Source organism: Triturus cristatus, chromosome 6, assembly GCF_964204655.1.
Source record: "Triturus cristatus chromosome 6, aTriCri1.1, whole genome shotgun sequence".
In the NCBI taxonomy this organism is placed as follows: Eukaryota; Metazoa; Chordata; class Amphibia; order Caudata; family Salamandridae; genus Triturus; species Triturus cristatus.
Genome location: NC_140589.1, coordinates 377,733,029 through 377,750,262, shown reverse-complemented (window position 1 = coordinate 377,750,262; position 17,234 = coordinate 377,733,029). Strand labels below are relative to the sequence as shown.

Sequence of the window (17,234 nt, the reverse complement as noted above, 5' to 3'; positions counted from 1 at the left end):
CTCCCAGACTGGCTTGTTTCGAAACGGGAACTTCTGACAGGCCCGACATCTTTGTTCAATTGCATGCTGGTACTTCTAGTGTCACTCATCCCATTATTTCCCTAAGCATGCAGGACTGCCAGCATATGGTGACATGAGCGGGTTTAGTAACTGTCACACCTGACAGGGGACACCTGGAGGGCCCTTGGGCCACACAGGCCCTCAACATGACAAACCAAAATACAGCATAAACGACATGAAAAGGGCGAGTGTGAGGCTGGCGGGTAAAGCCAGAGACAGCGGTGCATCGTCACTCAACGACCCCTCTCTGGCCTCGCCGGATCTCTGCCCCCTCTCTTCCCCTTTGCAGCAGTTTTGTTAGGCTCACAAAACACAAAGCTACACACCTCTCACCTCATAACATAACTCTCAGACGAGACAAAGACAAGCAAACAACCCTACTCACCTCCTGAGACAACCCCCAGACGAGACAAGCACACAACACAACCCCAATCACCTCACAGTCACAACCCTCTGACGAGACAAGCACACAACCCCATCTACCTCATAACAAACCCAGGCGAGATAAGCACACCACCCCACTCACTTCATGACAACCTCCAGACGAAACAAGCACACAACACAACCCCACTCACCTCCTGACACAACCTCATTCACCTCCTGAACACACCTCCAGACGAGACTAAAGCACACAACCCCACTCGCCTCATGGGGAACCACAGAAGAGACTCCCCTCGTGACACCACCCCCAGACTAGGAAATCACACAACCTCACTCACTTCATAATAACAGCCCCCCCCACACGAGACAAGCACACAACCCCATTGACCCCTGAACCAAACACCGGGCTAAAAAGGGACACGCAGCCCACTCACCTTACACCCCCACTCCCTTCCTACAAAACTCCCAGGCTAGAGGAAATCACCTTACAAGACCCTCTCCTTCTCACAACTCCTCACATTCCAGGCTTGACAAGCACACACACACACACACACCCTGACATATCCCAGCCGAGACTGAACCACACAACACAACGACACCCGCCTCCTGTCACGGCCCTACTCACCCCTGACCCATCTCTCAGGCTAGACAAGAACACATAGATGAACACGCAGCCCGCGCCTCTCGCATTCGCAAAGCCTCCTCCGCACCCTGCCTGAACAGGATGTGCAGGACTCGCAGAGCCGGCTGTATCCTGAGCGCGTCGCACAGGGGCAGAGATGCTGTGGGGTACAGGAAGGCGCAAGAATGCGCGTAAAACAAAGCCCCGGGAAAATGAAGAATGGGATGCATGGCCCAGAGTCCCCCTCGCATGGCCCTGACCTTGGGACAGCGAGTCTACAGCGTGTCTTGCTCACGCTGCCTGCACGCCGATTGGTTGCCAAGGTCCACCAATCAGTAAGCTTATTTGGTAGTTGCCAACCAATCAGAGAGCCGACTGGCCCGCGCAGACAGCGTGAGCAAGACACTCCATAGACTCGCGGTCTCATGGGTGTGTCAAAAAAAGCCATAGGGCGGTAACCAAAACCGCTGCAATCAAATCACAACACAACGTTTTAAATAAATATCCACGTTGCCCAATTGAAAGCATGGGTGGTAACAGAAGTCCTTCTACAGAAAAAACCTTTACCCCAATAAATCTCGCATACGCGCTGCACGCTAAGCGAGACCTAAAAACGACAGATGGTATAGGTGCAGCAGTTTCCGCTTTTGTAGTGCTATAAAAAGTGTTAACATCATCACCCACATCCGATGTATGTCGGGCAAGGTCAGTACATTCATGTGTAAACATCTCACCAACAGATTGAGCAGACATGGCTAATCACTCATCCAGTCCCCTAGAGTTTCTAACCATGGAAAACAGATTCCTACTCACTCAACTGTGCTACTACCTCTCAGGCCCGCGCCTCTAGCACATTTGGTAATTAATGTAGTTTCGTCTCAACTCCATGAGAGGATGTCTCCCGGACAGAGCGGTCGACTCTAAAGCTGGGAAACCAAGGTTCGAGCCTCAGGGTCCACTCCACATCTTGTGACTCTGGGCAAAGCACTTAATCTTCCCGTGCCTACATAAATAAATGTATCCTTGTATAACGTAACTGGCGCTTGTGTAAAGCGCACCAATACCTTCCGGTGGAGTTTGCGTTATATAAATTTGCATAACGAAAAAGAGAGGAAGCAGTAGTTTTGCCTGCTATCCCTTACTGCTAACTACCCTTAGACGAGGTAGGCTACAGATAAACAAAGAAGATACAATAACTCTCTCCCAAGGGCGATCCAAGAAGATGGCCCCTGCCCTCAAATGAAGCGGCGTACTGCCAGATGGAACAACATTATAGGCTATTAAATCAAACTCAAGAGGTTTTTGTACAGCTCATTCCTGAAATAACAGTATTTGAAGCTGCTCTCATATGTGTGACTAAAAGGAGGTTGGAGAAATAAAGCATTTGCCGAGGATCACACAATTTGGTCGACTAAAGAAGCCAGGATTGATACAGATTTTCGAGTTTGGCACTCTACGTTTCAGCTCCTTGATTGGTATCTCTTTCTGACGTCACAGGTTGCTATAGTGTTCTTAATTCTTGGAGGATGAGATTAGATGTCAGTGTCTTGCAGAATCTGCGTTTTGTTGGGCAGTTTTACATAGAGCACACAGAATACCTTATACCTTTTTTTTACCGGCACCAGGAGATTTGCCGAGATTAGAACCTGGTTCCCGGGGTTGCAGGGGCAGCCGCTGATGTCAGGGGTCACATTGCCTCCCATTAAAGCTCGACTCGTCTTGGGTTCCGGACCTCGAGCTGTGCCAGAGCCGGGCTTCTGGTTTGAGCTTGACTTCTGCTTTCAGTGGCTCGCCCATCTCTGAAACCCCCGCCTGCTGTGCCTCGTATGCGCTCGTGGGCCCTATACAAAACTCTTAAATAAATAAACTGCTTGGTGGAAGACATGCAAGGCAGACTCCCTGATCACAGGTGTGAACCACGGAATAGCAGACTCAGATGTTTATACTTCACGGGTGGCTAAAATAAACTGGTAAGTAATAGAAGGCAAGACAGGTGCGTGTGTTCAAGCTCTGCTGCACACCGTTGTGTGTAGCCTTAAGTCACTGACTTGGCACTAGACAGGACGGACATACTCAACATTTCATCCTTTAACAATTGATAACAGAATACGCTCGTGCTGGTATTAATTACCGCTTTGGATTCAATCGCTAGTAGTGATCACTTTTGAGTGGTACTGGACAGGACATATCTCTCACCTCTTTATCCTGATAGCGAGCTCAGCCTGGATAGGTCAATGGGTTGTGCGCCTACTGCAGAAATCGCCCTGTAGCCTCCAGGCAGTGGTTCTAATCCCAGCTGGACCAACCTCGCCCTTCATCCTTCTGAAGTCGGTGCAGTGGGTAGCACAGTAGTGGGTGTCTGTCACGTACTCAGGAGAGAGAGTGCAGGTTCAGCCGTGTGGTGTGCGAGTGCCCAGGGGGAACCAGTGGAGTTACGCCCTGCCTGCCACGGTTTTCAAAAGCGCCCGGCTACGAGGAGCACACAGCAGCAGCGTGCACTGATCTGGCCGTCACTCATTAACGCCCATTGATCGAGGCGCACAAAAGCAACAGATTAATAAAAAACGCTCCGTAGACTATCAGTCTAGACTTGAGCGCGGACTACTCGCTCCAGCGGTAGTGGAAAGCACCCAGTGGGCGTGGCGCTGGCAATACAATATAGGAGCTTGCTCTTCTTCTGGGGAGCGCGTTCAGGTAAGCGGAGGGGAGGGACCCTGGAGCGAGGAACATTAATACATGGGAGAGCTAGCTTACCTCGTACTCTCAACTCGCCCTCGGCTGCTACCCTAACTCCTTCACGACGATATGGTGCGATCTTGTGCAAATCACGTCAAGTCCATCATTCTCAGTCAATTTTTGAGGCTTTCAAAACAACGGGACCCTAAAGTTAAATGTCAGTACATGGCTGAGGGTTAAGTATCGATCTAGGGATCTGTACTTCACGCTTGGTCGACTCAGCCTTTCATCCAACTACAATGCATGTCAAGAGAGCTCCTGAGCTGGGACATAACAGCTTCTACGAAGGAGTCTAGGTCAGACTGTTACTGCGACCGTGACCGGTGTCACTTTTGACATATGTATTGATAACGAGTCAATTACGTATGACTGCTGTGGCGTTCGTGTGCTCTTCCCCCGCTAGGTTTCCATGCAACGGAACGTATTGTGTTTCTGTGAGAAACAACACAGACCCCTCACATTCGTTCCCGTGTCTTGCATCCTGTGGGCAGGGAGGGCTGGTCAAGTGTCGGATCCCCACCCCCGGTGTGGGGAAGACAAGGAATGTACCATCATTTCACTCCTTATACAGTAGCGCCACGACGCACTCGTGTTTTCACCAGCACTCGCAGGAGTGCAGAGCCGTCACGTTTGCCCCCGGGGAAACGCAGTCTGAAGTAAGTCAACACACAACAAGCTCTCGGCTTTGGCAAAGACAGCCGCGTGTTTATAATTGCATCGCGCTTTCACTTTAAGTGAAAGTGCGATGCAAAAATAAACACGCGGTTGCCTTTGTCAAAGGCGAATGATAACAAAAAAAAGTGCGTAGCGGCTAATTAGGAGACACTGTCTCCCGCGCCAGGAAGAGATCCAATCCCCCTGGGCGTGGATAAAATGAGACAGGGTGGCAACAAGCAGCGATTGACATGCCTTCGGTGCAAATATTGCACTGCCTTTGGCATAATTTGTGACGCCAAACGACGCGCATGAATCAAAACTGAAGGCGGAGCTGGGACACGGCTTCTGCAATCGTATCGATTCCAAGAAGCCTCGTATGACGAGAGCAGTGCATGCGCTGCTTACGTCGGGCTGAGACCTAAAAAAAAGTCACTTTGGTCAGCCTAACGACGTATTTCAGGAAGATGAAACAGAAGTATTCTCAATAAAGTAATCTTCAGAGATATCAAGCCCTTTTTCCCAGCCTAACAAAATAAGACACTAATGGCACTACTGAACTTTGCAAGCTCTTCAACGTTACTAAACTACATGGTCTTGAGCATGATACAAGCTGGAGTATAAATTTCAACAATTGTTTCCAGAAAATAAGCTACATCCCATTGAAGTTTTTTGCACACTTGTAGTCCAAAGAGTTGATTCGCTTCCAATACCAGAATTTCAATGTATCTGGGTGTCTGATACTCCCAAAGCAATGTCGAAAGCTGGGCACTCGTACTTCTCACTTTGGAACTATATCCTATGGAGACCTCAGAAATAAATTCCCTTCTCTGTTGCTGACTGACAGTAATGGCCTCCAAATTGCCCTAGCGCACCTAACAGACGTTGCAGGTATAGCTGGTCAAGCTTTCAGTGTAGGACCTTCTTGTTAGCTAGATGGTCTCACGATGCAAAGGTTACATTTTTCTCCAAATTTGGTTCTGACAATCTGGTCACCCCTCCGTAACAAGCATTGGCATAGCCAATAGGTCTCGCCTTTGGTACCTTATAAGTGTTTAGCCATGCAGCGGTTCATGTTGTTGCACCAAGGATATTGTGCTGCATAACTAAATACTTATAAGGTCCCAAAAGCGAGACCTATTGGCTATGCCAATGCTGGTTAGAGAGGGTCAACCGGAAATGGTGGGTGGGGCCTTTTTTTAGGTTATCCAAACCAGAGGTAGTAAGCAGCTGTTATGAGAAAGCAATGTAATTAGCAGGAATGATACTGGCTTTAAAACTTGCATTTTATTTATGTTCTTACTACCTCTTCTGTAATTCTGTGCTGGTGAGCGTTTGGTTGAAATAAAATTGTAGCCCTTCTTCCATTTTTGTGAAATGTCCCGGTTTTTGGCATTACAATTACGGTCACCCTAAGGAGGGGGCAAACAGAGGAATGCAGCCTGTGTCTTAGGGGAAGAAGGGGTAAAGGTCAGTTGTGAGTATGGTAAGAAGATGAAGAAGTGAATGGTGAACACATCAGTGGAGGAAAACAAGTTAAAGATTGAGGAGGAAAGAAGAAGAAGGAAAGGGGGGAGAGAGAAGCCGGAGGACCGGAGGGGAGGGAAATAAGTGAGCATCTCCTGTACCTGCCATGTCAGCCCGTCACACCCGCACGTCTTGCAGAGGATGGGGGGGGGGGGGCTCCTTGTGTCCCAAACCCAGCCACTAGGATAATCTTTGACACCGGCCTGGCAAACACTGAGACAGAAAGAAAACATACAGATGAAGCAAGCAGCAGAGAAAACGAAACCCGCTGAGCTGCCCTCTGCAATTAATGTGACACCTGTATGTGACTCTTCCTCCTGCGCTGCGCGCCATGCCCTTCACAGACTTTTGCTGAAAGGGCAGAGGCTTTGGGGAATTTTTCTCTTGCTGTAAAACTGTAATTCTATGACAAGTTATTTGCATATAGCGCCCTGGCAGCTATAAAACCTCTTGCTGGCTGGTAAGCACCACAAAGTACCTCGCCAAAAAAAGTCTGTGTGCCAGGTAGCATCTCGCCCGGGCAGACTTTGGACAGTGAATCAGGTAAGTCTGCATTCAATATTCTGTGTTACATTACGGTATGAATCATACCGTATGATACCAACTGGGTTTAAACGTAGTGCTTTAACGCCGCACTTCTGCCGTTTCTTAACACTTTAAACAAGCATGGTCTCTTTTACCCTCGTTAATGGTAATTTGTGGACCTAAAAAATCTGGCTTTCAGGTGCCGTGATTGGAACTGCGGCCGAAAGACCACTGCGGATGTCAGCCACGAGAGTTTAACTATCGTCCGATTGGCATTGTTCCGACATTATGTTACTATATATTTTGCAGTATGATGTTACTTGTGTTGTGGCTAGATTGTGTGGCGCTATATGTCATTAGGAGGCTGCTAGTATGGAAACTACCACATTCATTTAAAAGGCCAAAACCGAATTTCACCTCTTACTGATTGACTGTGCAAAAGTTGGCAGACTTTGTATTTTGGAGTTGTGTGCGCGCTGGAAGGCTTAGGGGGGGAGGGGGTAGTGAGGAAAGAGAGGGAGGGGTGGAGGAGCATTGTAAGGCTTAATGAGCCATTACAAAAGACAGATGGCTGCTTTGCATGCACGCACGTTCATGGGCGCGTAACCGAAAGCTGGTGGCCAGCAACAGCCTTTGGAAGCACTTCCAAAAGCCACTGACTAAATATCTCGCAGAGCAGCGCAGGCGCGCTGACTCAGCGAGACCTAAAAAGGGGACAGCCCCAGATACTAAAACAATACTAAATAAATATCAGCACCTACATTGGATGTTGAAGATTCACAATAACAAAACCGACAACATGGGATAACTGCACAGCCATGTTCCACAAACCTATAATAAACTACATATATTTAAAAAGGTGTTTCAAAAGATAGTGAATATTTCAAAATCTTAGAATAGCTATGAAAGAAACTACGCTCAAAGTTTCTAATGTCACACATAAGTAGCTCATTAAGGCCAGATTTCCTTGCATTCTGGGACTTCTAATCCTGTAGCTATATGGGCACCATAAACCAAAATAAACAAAGATCGAACTAGATAAGATCTGTATTTCTCGAAGGGGGAGAGAGGTGGCAGTGAAATGCCCATAATAATTATCATCCCCAGAGGTTTCCATCAGTGAATCACTGTTAAATGACAGCTTTTTTCAGCAAATCATGGAGCAGCACTAAAAAGGGGCCATCATCTTGCCTCCTTTATCAGTGGATTTCAACAAGTGCAATAAAAAAGCAATACACTGTCAAAAATTAGAATACTACGAAAAGCCTCTTATTTGTCTCCAAACAATAGTCATCAAACACACAGGATGACTCATCACCAGCAAAAAGGCACTGAAGCATCTGCAATTCACTTTGGTACATGCTTCCAAAAGTATCTCCCAGTCATGGTCCTCACATCCAGCTGCGCTAATTTCCCCCTCACCCCAACCGCAAAGAAATCCAAATTCAGGAAGGGAAGAAAAAGTTGTTCTAGGCCCAATGCTTTGGGAGTTATGATTAACTGAAACCATTGACAATCAAATGTTAATGTGGAAAGTGAAGATATTCCTCTCCTAACAATCCTTTTTCTATCAAGAAATCCAATAACTCATTCTACCTACATCGTCCACTTTCATCTCCTGACAAGGAGGATAGCCAGGACAGGATAGCCATTCAGAAGTACACTTTCGTGTTGTATGCTGCACACTTCACAAAATGTTAAAATGCATATCAGATGAAGATTCTGTAAATGGCCAAGTGTATCAACCGAAATGTGAAACATTAAGTGGCAATAAATGAGCAAATCGATATCTAAATGAAAATAGTAATAGTGAACGAGCTCAAGTAACTTGCCGTTTAAACATTTTACAAAAGCCTTATTTTGGAAAAAGAGAGAAACTCAACACTGAATTTGCCAAGGGCTACAGCAAGTTTTGTCACAAACAAGGCAGCTAACTGAGAACTTCAGAGTTGCCTTTAAAACACACCTCTCTTAAAATATATTTTAAAAAAATAATAATAAAGCTAGCAGTGGACCCATTACACAATTCCATATTGGAATGTAATAATGCCATTACCAAATCAACGACAGAAGTAACACCAGTTGATTCTGATGAAACAAATGTTCACATACAGACTCACTCTGACTTCGATGCTTATTTCTAGGTCAGGACGGAGCAGTGGCGGTGCATCCATTGGGGGCGTTGGGGCGTTGCCCCCCCCACCCGCGCCCCGCGCCCGCAGCTTCCTCGGCGTCTCTGAACTTAAGTAAACTCTCAGTTTACTTAAGTTCAGAGACGCTGAGGGAGAACTGTCAGTCAACATGACGCCGGACCGCCCACCCCCTCCAGAGTCTGAAGGGGGTGGGCGGTCTGGCGTCATGTTGACTGACAGCAGGCATTGTCTGGGGCAACAGGTAGCCAGCAGCACACAAGTGCGCATGAGTGGGGACGGAGGGCGATTTTTGCACCGTGCCCAGTCATGAGCACTAGTGTTTCCAAAGGCTGGCGCATGCCCATTAGGAGAGCGAGGGTTGAGCCAAGGCTCAAACCTCGGTCTCCTAATGGGTAGGCGGGCGGAGCGTAAGCCTGCTCTAAGCCAATCCTGGTGCTGCTCCAGCACCAGGATTGGCTGAGAGGGGTCATGATGGGCTGTTCCAGTGAGTGAGTGTGTAGGCGCCAGAAGAAACAGACCCGAGGCGGCGCGGGCCCGACCTGCTCAGGACAGGTAGGATTTTATTTTTAAAAACCCCACCCCCGCGCGACACCTCCCCCCCCCCCCCCCCACACGACACGAACCACGACTGGTTAGCACCAAAAGCACATTCTTATTATCCTGCCATGTATGCGCTAGTCTACACAGCCCTGCGAGAGACGCGATTTCAAAAGTGCAGTCTACTAGGAATCCCGTAAAGAATAATTACTCGTTTTCCTGTCAGTGGGCCAAAGGCCCCGGTCTGTTTGGGAGTCATTTTATGGCTGTGGAGAAGACTTTTGCAATCTACATTTGTGATTCCGGTTTACAGGCTTGTGGTAATACACTCGTGGGTGGGTGCACAGTGAGAACTATGGATTGTATTCAACTACATTAACGTAGTTGGTTGTAGTGTAATATTTCACCAACCCAGGTATGTGACCACAAAGCCGGCGCCAGCCTCAGTGCCCCAATGAGAGGCGGCACGCGGGCAGTACTGCAATGTCTGGAATCACCTTCCTTTGTGGCGGTTGTCATTATTAGTGATAATTGGTAATTCCCCACGGTTCCCTGCTACCCCTCGTCCGTTTACCCCTGCCCCTGATCCCTATTCCCTTGCTAAACGTGTGTTGGAGGGGTGCTTGTAATGTGTGGAATAAATTAATGGCCAGGGATGATTACGGGATATTTTACAATTGTCACAACCTTGTGTTAACTAATAATTTGTACTTGTCGGACCACCGATTATAAAATCTAATCGGGCCTAGAATGGCTAATACATATGCAAACAAACGCTATTGACGTTCGTTTCTGCGTGGATATGTATGTATCTGTGTGTGCATTTATATTTTTCGAAAGGACCGTCATGGCTGCCCTGAAATTTGGTAGATGGCAAAAGTTTTCATAAGGCATATATGGAATGGAGGGATCTGATGCAAACAGAGCACTTGCCCCTTTATATTTTTTCTAAATTATTGTAAGGATGTTTACAATGATTGACCCGCTGTGAAATCCAAGGTCACAGCTTTTGACCCGTAGGTTGGGCACAGATTTGCGAAGTAGGCGCACTAATCATCTGAGTACCTTTGTTAGCAGGAAAGACGATATGAATCACGGGACTGAGAATGTCATTTGTAAGAAAAAATGTGAGTTGTACAATTTCTGGCAAAGAAATAGGCAGTTAAACGCGAGAGAGTGTACATTAACTTGCTAGAACGTTTTAGCCACAGAGTGTTTGTTTTACATCCATGAAAATGCAAACAATACCATCAGACCTCTTACAGATGGTGCTTACCAAGAGGCTTTACATAGCGAAAAGAAATGACTGAGTAATAGATGCACAGAAACATGACCGTCGATGACATAACTCACTTGGTTGCTTGTGCACTGCAGAGTCTTGGGCCTGAATTGAACGACCCAGATTTAAATGATGATGGGTTGACTCAGACTTTCATCCGTATTGAATTGATCAAATGGATAGGTACTTTTGAGCTACAGAAGGGGCCGAGGGATAGCATCACCGAGAGAAGCGAGGCGGAGCAGAATAGAGAGATGTAGAGGACCAAGAGAAGGATCTTTGTAGATCAAAGGGCAAGCAGAGTTTGGAGACAGAAATCAAGACGATGGAAAGGAGTGTGGGGTAGCTGCGTTCAGAGAGAGAAATCACAAGAAGGTGTCAAGAGAACACACCTGGGCTCTGAGGAGGTGAAAAAAGGACTAGCATGCTGGTGAGGGAACAGGCTTGTGGTACTGGGAAGAGAGTGCCATAAATCCATAGTGGGCTTTCCCTGCCAAATCTCTTTTTCACCTACCCTATATGTAAGGGCAGGCCTCAAGGATGCGTACTAAAACGCATTTCTGTGCATCCTACCAAATTATTGCACTCCAGGGCTTACATGAAGATAATTGTGATTTGACTCTAGTTTATCCAGCACTAAGCAGCCCGTGGGGAAAATGAGCAAAGTTATCTTAGCACGGTAAATGTCAGATGTACATTTTGTTATTCCCTTCAGCCATGAGCAGGGCAAGTCAGGCTCGCGTTTTTACGCTCGCTCGCCATAGTGCACTCAATCACAACTTGTACGGCGCACCACTTTCAAATGTCACCAGCCACCACTGGAACGGAGGTCAGGATTATGTTCTTCTTTATCCACTTTACTTATACAGTAGCCTTCAAAAAACAATGACAAAACTATATTTTCGATTAATCATCTGTAAAGGAAACCAGTAACTTAAACCAATCACAATCCCTCAATTCCTTTATGCTCTGTTGGCCTTCTCTACGACCCCTCTTTCTTCGCTGCTCCAGCAGCCTTCATATAAGTGTGACAGTTCTTTTGGTTATTTTCGGTTATTGCTTTCAGTGTTGATGTGCTTGGCGGTACTATTTTTCCCCCTGTTCTTCCTTTGTAGCCCCACTCGCAGGACCGCACTCAGCACTCCAAACGTGACGCTGACATAGATTTCCCCGGAGCGGAACCGCAAGAGCGCGGTTGGGCCGTAGGCACACTAGAGGGAGCTAAAGTCAATTGTGTTGCTGCACTTAATCATAGAAACACGCTGACAAGTGCTCCCCTGTGATAGGCTTGCAGATTTACATTTTCCCAGGAAGAACGGAGTATTGTGCCTGTCCCAGAAACTTGGCCCTCACCCGCTTGGCCTGGAGCACAACACCTCTGGGGTCTGCATTCACGCCAGCGGTGTCTGCGCCTTAAGTAATCGTTCTGTATTGCTTTTTCTCAAGTCACAGGAAGTATTTTTCTGGTAGTGCATGCACTGCCTAGACGCCGCCCAGACCCGTTAACTCCTAAGAGTGCATGGGTGCATCGTCCCTGGGCTAGAACCCATATAGAGTACCCAGGATTCCCACATCAGCAGGGCTCCCCAGCACCACAGCCTGCTAAGCATTCACATAGTACCACAGCTATTGCTACGCTGTCAAGAGGCAGAATGCTCCTACGCTGAGGAGGAATCTGTATCTGTCCTTCTGGATGATGAATTCTACGAGGCAGTAGATGCCTACATCCATCCTGCAACTGCCTCCGTCACTGAGCTGCTGGGAGTGAAAGCATGCAGTTGTCTTTGCCCAGATTCCTTTTGCTTAGGGCTATACGAGCCAAGGGACCTTTGCCCCCTCCAAAATATAGGCAAACAAGAGAAACCAGCCACAAAACAGCAAGAAACCAGCTTTTGCAATGCAATGGGTCTTGCATTTACGTGAGTTTAAGCTATTGGCATTGTAAATGACAATGCCTTTTATTTATGTTTTAAAAACGAAAAAAAAATAAAAGGCATTGTTATTTGCAATGTCAATAGCTCAAACTTGCGTAAATGCAAGACCTATTGCATTGCAAATGCTTGCAAGCGGTTTGCCACTTTTTTCGGGAGGAATAAGCATATTGAGGAATAAACTGAATGAATGAGAGGTTTGCTACTTGCCCCTGACAAAGTGTGCGACTCTTGACACTTGTAAACAGCTGCATGTTTGTCCTGTCATAAGATCCCCTGTGTTAAGGAATACATAGTCAGCGACACAGAAACATTATACAGTCCAAACAGCAGGGCAACCAACGAGCCATCGACAAGACTGGCACCAACAAAAGCAAAAAGATATAGAAATGTAGGTAGGTGATCACCATCAGCTATTTTACAGAGTTTATGAAGCTGTCGAAAGAGGCAAAGCCAATCACAACAAAAGCCACTGCTTCAAACCTGTACTTCATTTATAGACTAAAAAGCCAAATAAGTCTAAATGAAAATTTATAAAGTTACTCACAAGTGCATTGTAAACTGGAATCGCGAACGTTTCTTAACCCAATTGGCACCATTTAGTCCTTAAAATAATGTTCCCAACATACAACATTGTCTTTGATCCCTAACCAGGCAATACACAACGACGTGTCTATCTATCAAACCACGACCATCACAGAATACAACTGGGGGGAAAACAATTTAACTCAAAGGGCAAGAATTTCATGTTACACCCTCTTTGCAACGAAAATACAGTCCTTCCACCTTAGCAACACATCTACCATATAAATATTCAAAAAAATGCACCCTATTACCCCCGTGCAGTCTCCTCCTTCCACCATGAACAAAGCACCTTTAATGAAGACTCGACTCCCCGTAAATTGCACCCTTCAAACTCCAGTACTCTAGGAAACTCTTGTCAAGTCTCCCTTTCAAAAGCACCCAAAAATTCCACTTGCCCAAAACAGCACACTTTCTCCCACATTCAACCTACAACCCTGGACTTGCTGATCCAGGGTGCTCGCTCCATCGCTTCCTGTGTCTCCCTTCCTCCAAAGGCTGCACCCTCAAGCTCTCAGCAGTAACGCCCGGCTACTGCTGGTACTCAAACTGGCAGCGGCCAGGGGTAGATGGAGGGCTCGGCTCCCACTGAGGACTTGATCTTCAGTTCCAGCTTCTCACCCATCACACTAGCACCATAATACTGAAGTTCTGAGGCGAAGGGGTGACCCGCGCGCTCACACACAAGGAAGGGGGGTGTAAGGGGCGGCCGCACGCTCACACACAGAGGAGGGGCAGTTCACACACCGGGAGGGGGCCGAGTTCAAATAGACACTAGGGAGGGCCCAGGATCACACTCACTCATTCATGGGGGGGGGGGCTGCCTGCACGCACTCCTACACTGGGGCGGGGAGACTTGCCTACTCCACACTTCTACTCGCTGTCCTCCCCCCCCCCCCCATCCGCCTCTCACACTTGGCGGCTCCCCAACGCCATCTTGGAACCGGTGTGAGGCTAAAGCACAATGAGCCAGGGACTCGGGCCAAACCAACGGGCTCAGCAGAGAGAGGGGGGAATCGGGCAGTTCCCATCGTAAAATAAATAAATAATTCCGGCTCGATATCCTCGCATGGCCCCGTCACAGAAGACGCAACGCAGGCCATGCGAGGTGGGGTGGTAACTGTAGGAGTTAAATGAGAGGTTCCCTCTACGCCTCACTTCCCTACTCTTCGGCTGTAGCGCCGTTGGGTGACATCAGTCCCTGACTGCTGAGGGCAAAAGCAGTGATCCGAAAGGAATGTTCTACACCAGGCGAAACCAACTCCATTGGGGGGGGGGGGGGGGGGGGGTCCTGAACAAACGCTAATGTCACGCAACATGCAAAACATTCACACGTTATCTAGTGGGCGGTGCTGCCTTATGCCCTTATAACAATACAATGTGACAGAGAGCCCATTAGTTTCCTAACAGAGACTCCGAGGTAAAGCTTTCCTTAAACTGCAGGTCAATTGCAAGCCGTGCCAACTTATACACACGGGGGTGTTACTGTCATTTAAAAACGTGCGCTCCGTGCATTGAAAGCAGAACTCTGGAGACGAGCCAGGGACGTAGACATAGAAGGCACAACTGAAAAAGGCTACAATCCAGACCATCTTTAAATTGTTTCTTTTACAGATCTCTCCACTGCCGTTCTCGGCATTAATGGATTACACAAATTCAGGGAAAATTCCTTCCAGCAACTTCCGTCAACACCCCCGGCACGCAGGAAGCAGTTGGCTGCAGTGACACCTGTATCAACGTGCTGAGGCTGCTTGGAGCTCCGACAACCCCAGCCCTGCGAGGGCCTTGTACCAGCCATCTGTCCGTGGGATGGGAGGGAGCGGAGAGGGCCACGCCCCCAGCCCGGAATTGGAGCTCGCAGATCTCGGCAGAGAGTCTGAGGCCCCGTCCGTCCGTCCGTCAGGGAGGATAAACAAGCATTTACAATGCAATGGTCTCGGCATTGGTAAAGTTAGAGCTATTGGCATTGCTCATGACATTATTTTTGTTTATGTTTTTAAAACATTTAAAGAAACGGCATTGTTATTTACAATGTCAATAGCTTAATCACTCTCAAATGCGAGACCTATTGCATTTGCACCCACACACAGCCACCTACACACACACTGATTAAGCTATTGACATTGTAAATAACAATGCTGCTTCTCTACATGTTTTAAAAACAAAAACAAACAAAAATAATGTCATGAGCAATGCCAATAGCTCTAACTTTAACAATGCCGAGACCGTTGCATTGTAAATGCTCGTTTCTATGTTGCCCCACGTCTCTGGAACTCGCTCCCCTGTGCCTTACGTAAGTGACCTAACTTGCTTAAAATCAGAAAACTATTAAAAACGGAGCTTATTAACGATTGAGCGCCCTCACGACTTCCTCGCTTCTATCCGCTGCTAGCGCGGAGATACCCCTGCCGGGGTGATTCCAGCGCTTTATAAATTCCTCATTCATTTTTAGTAGAAGTACCAAGGAAGGAAACGCAGTCTGCTTAATACACCCACTTCAGCAGCAAATCGCATCCCACAGTGCTTTCACAATCTGGGCACACTTTACAATTCTGTTGATATTGTATTTGGTGGTTTGTCATATTGTAAGTCAGTGGATAGTAACTGGCAGGGTTGGAGTAGACTAATGTATTCCTCTGTGATTGATTTTATTGGATAGTGGCCATCTAGATGGTGTTATGAATTAGGGTGGAGCAGTATGTGTGGCTTTGATGCCGTATTATGTGTTTGCGGGTGATGTAGATGAGGCAGAAAAACATGAAATGGATATACCTCTCAGGAGGCGAACACTTCGGCAACTAACGCTTAACCAAGTATGTGACTGGAGGCATGTTGTGTGTGTGATGATGACAGCAGCTGTGTCTTATATGTACCATCACTGTAGGGTATGACCTGGCTGTACCATTGAGGAGGCACATGTGTTGCCACCCCGATGGCTTAGAGCTGTGTGGTGCTCTAGATGGTGAGTGTGGCTTAACTATAGGCCTGATCACGTTGGTGTGCTTGCAAACTTGTGTATGTGTGCCTTCTACCGAATGCTCATCTAGGTGGCTGAAGATACGTGTGCCAGATTACCCCTATGTTTTTGTGTAACTGATCATCGAATATGCACAGGATGGTTTATCTCGGCCTGAATGCCTACGTCACAGATTGTGCCTGTATGCCTGGCATTTTGTAGCATACCTGGGTACTTAACACAAGTGTTCACGTGCATATCTCTGTGTAACTATACGTTGAGATGTGTGTCTGGAAATGTTTGTCTAGCATTTGTGTATAAATGCGTCAGTTTATCCCTGCAGTTGCACGTGTGTTTGTGTGTAACTGTGTGTTTGAATGTGTGCTCCTGTTTACCCGTGTGTCTCTGTCGATCTGTGTGCCGAACCCCTCGCACCGCACCATTGCCCCACCCCCTTGCTGGCCTGTAGGTGAAGGTTGCACCCCTTAACCCAGATTAACAGGTGTGAGGCATGAGGAGCTCTGGGCCCGGTGTGAATGAACTCTGTGCAAGGCAGAGAGCAAGAGACAACAGTCATAAAGATTGCACCGATAACCGCCGGTGCTCAGCGCGCGCTCCTCCGTCACAACTGGGTCATCTCTCAAGCAGCAGAGGCGCGTCACTGACCCCGGCATAGGGAAGGTGCGCGTGCTCGTCCTGTGCTGCTAATAGACTGCTGTGACCAGGGCCGGACTGGGTACCAAAACCGGCCCTGTCAAAGTGCTCGGCCGCCCCCTCCCCATATGGAATTCGGAAAAAAATTGCATCAATATAACAGAATATTAAAAAAAATAAAGGAATGAACCAAAAGCTAGTCACAGCAGCCCTGTCACTGAAGTGGACTCCTTTTCAGTTGGCTGTGCACATATGCACATCAAACGTTGCCTCTGCAAAACATACTTGCGTGAACAAGGCAGCATCGCCTATATACAATTAATCAGGATTTGTAAAGCGAAACTGTTTTACTGGTGATAGTCTCCAGGCACTGTGGGATCGATCATGCTGCCTGTACCTATTGGTTAAACACCCATGTCTTGAGGTTGACTATATAAAAGTGAACTTAGGATGCTAGTTATGACCACTATGCTTCCGAAAACAATTTCACCTGTTGACATGAGCCCTACCTGTCCGTCGCCGCTCTGACTGGGCCGGGTTAGGCGGTACCGCAGGTCCTCCGGGTCACGTGGCCGCTGTGAGGAGTCCAGTTCGGGCAGCCCCCTCGAGGGTGAAGACGGGTAGTCATGAGGGGGAC

At 47.6% G+C, this 17,234-nt stretch overlaps 1 protein-coding gene across 4 annotated transcripts in view; it reads right to left on the bottom strand.

Annotated features, from left to right (window-relative positions):
* The window catches only part of LOC146817191 (ribonuclease H1-like), a 511,274-nt gene that overhangs the window by 278,357 nt on the left and 215,683 nt on the right, over positions 1-17,234 (bottom strand). The window contains exon 1 of one of the 4 annotated variants that reach the window (XM_085610768.1): positions 6,082-6,537. The exons of the other annotated variants lie outside the window; for them this stretch is intronic. Within the exon in view, the coding sequence (XP_085466894.1) occupies positions 6,082-6,213 (132 nt within the window). The 5' untranslated portion in view covers positions 6,214-6,537. Of the gene's footprint in view, positions 1-6,081; positions 6,538-17,234 lie in introns of those variants that run through there. 4 annotated transcript variants of the gene reach the window in all.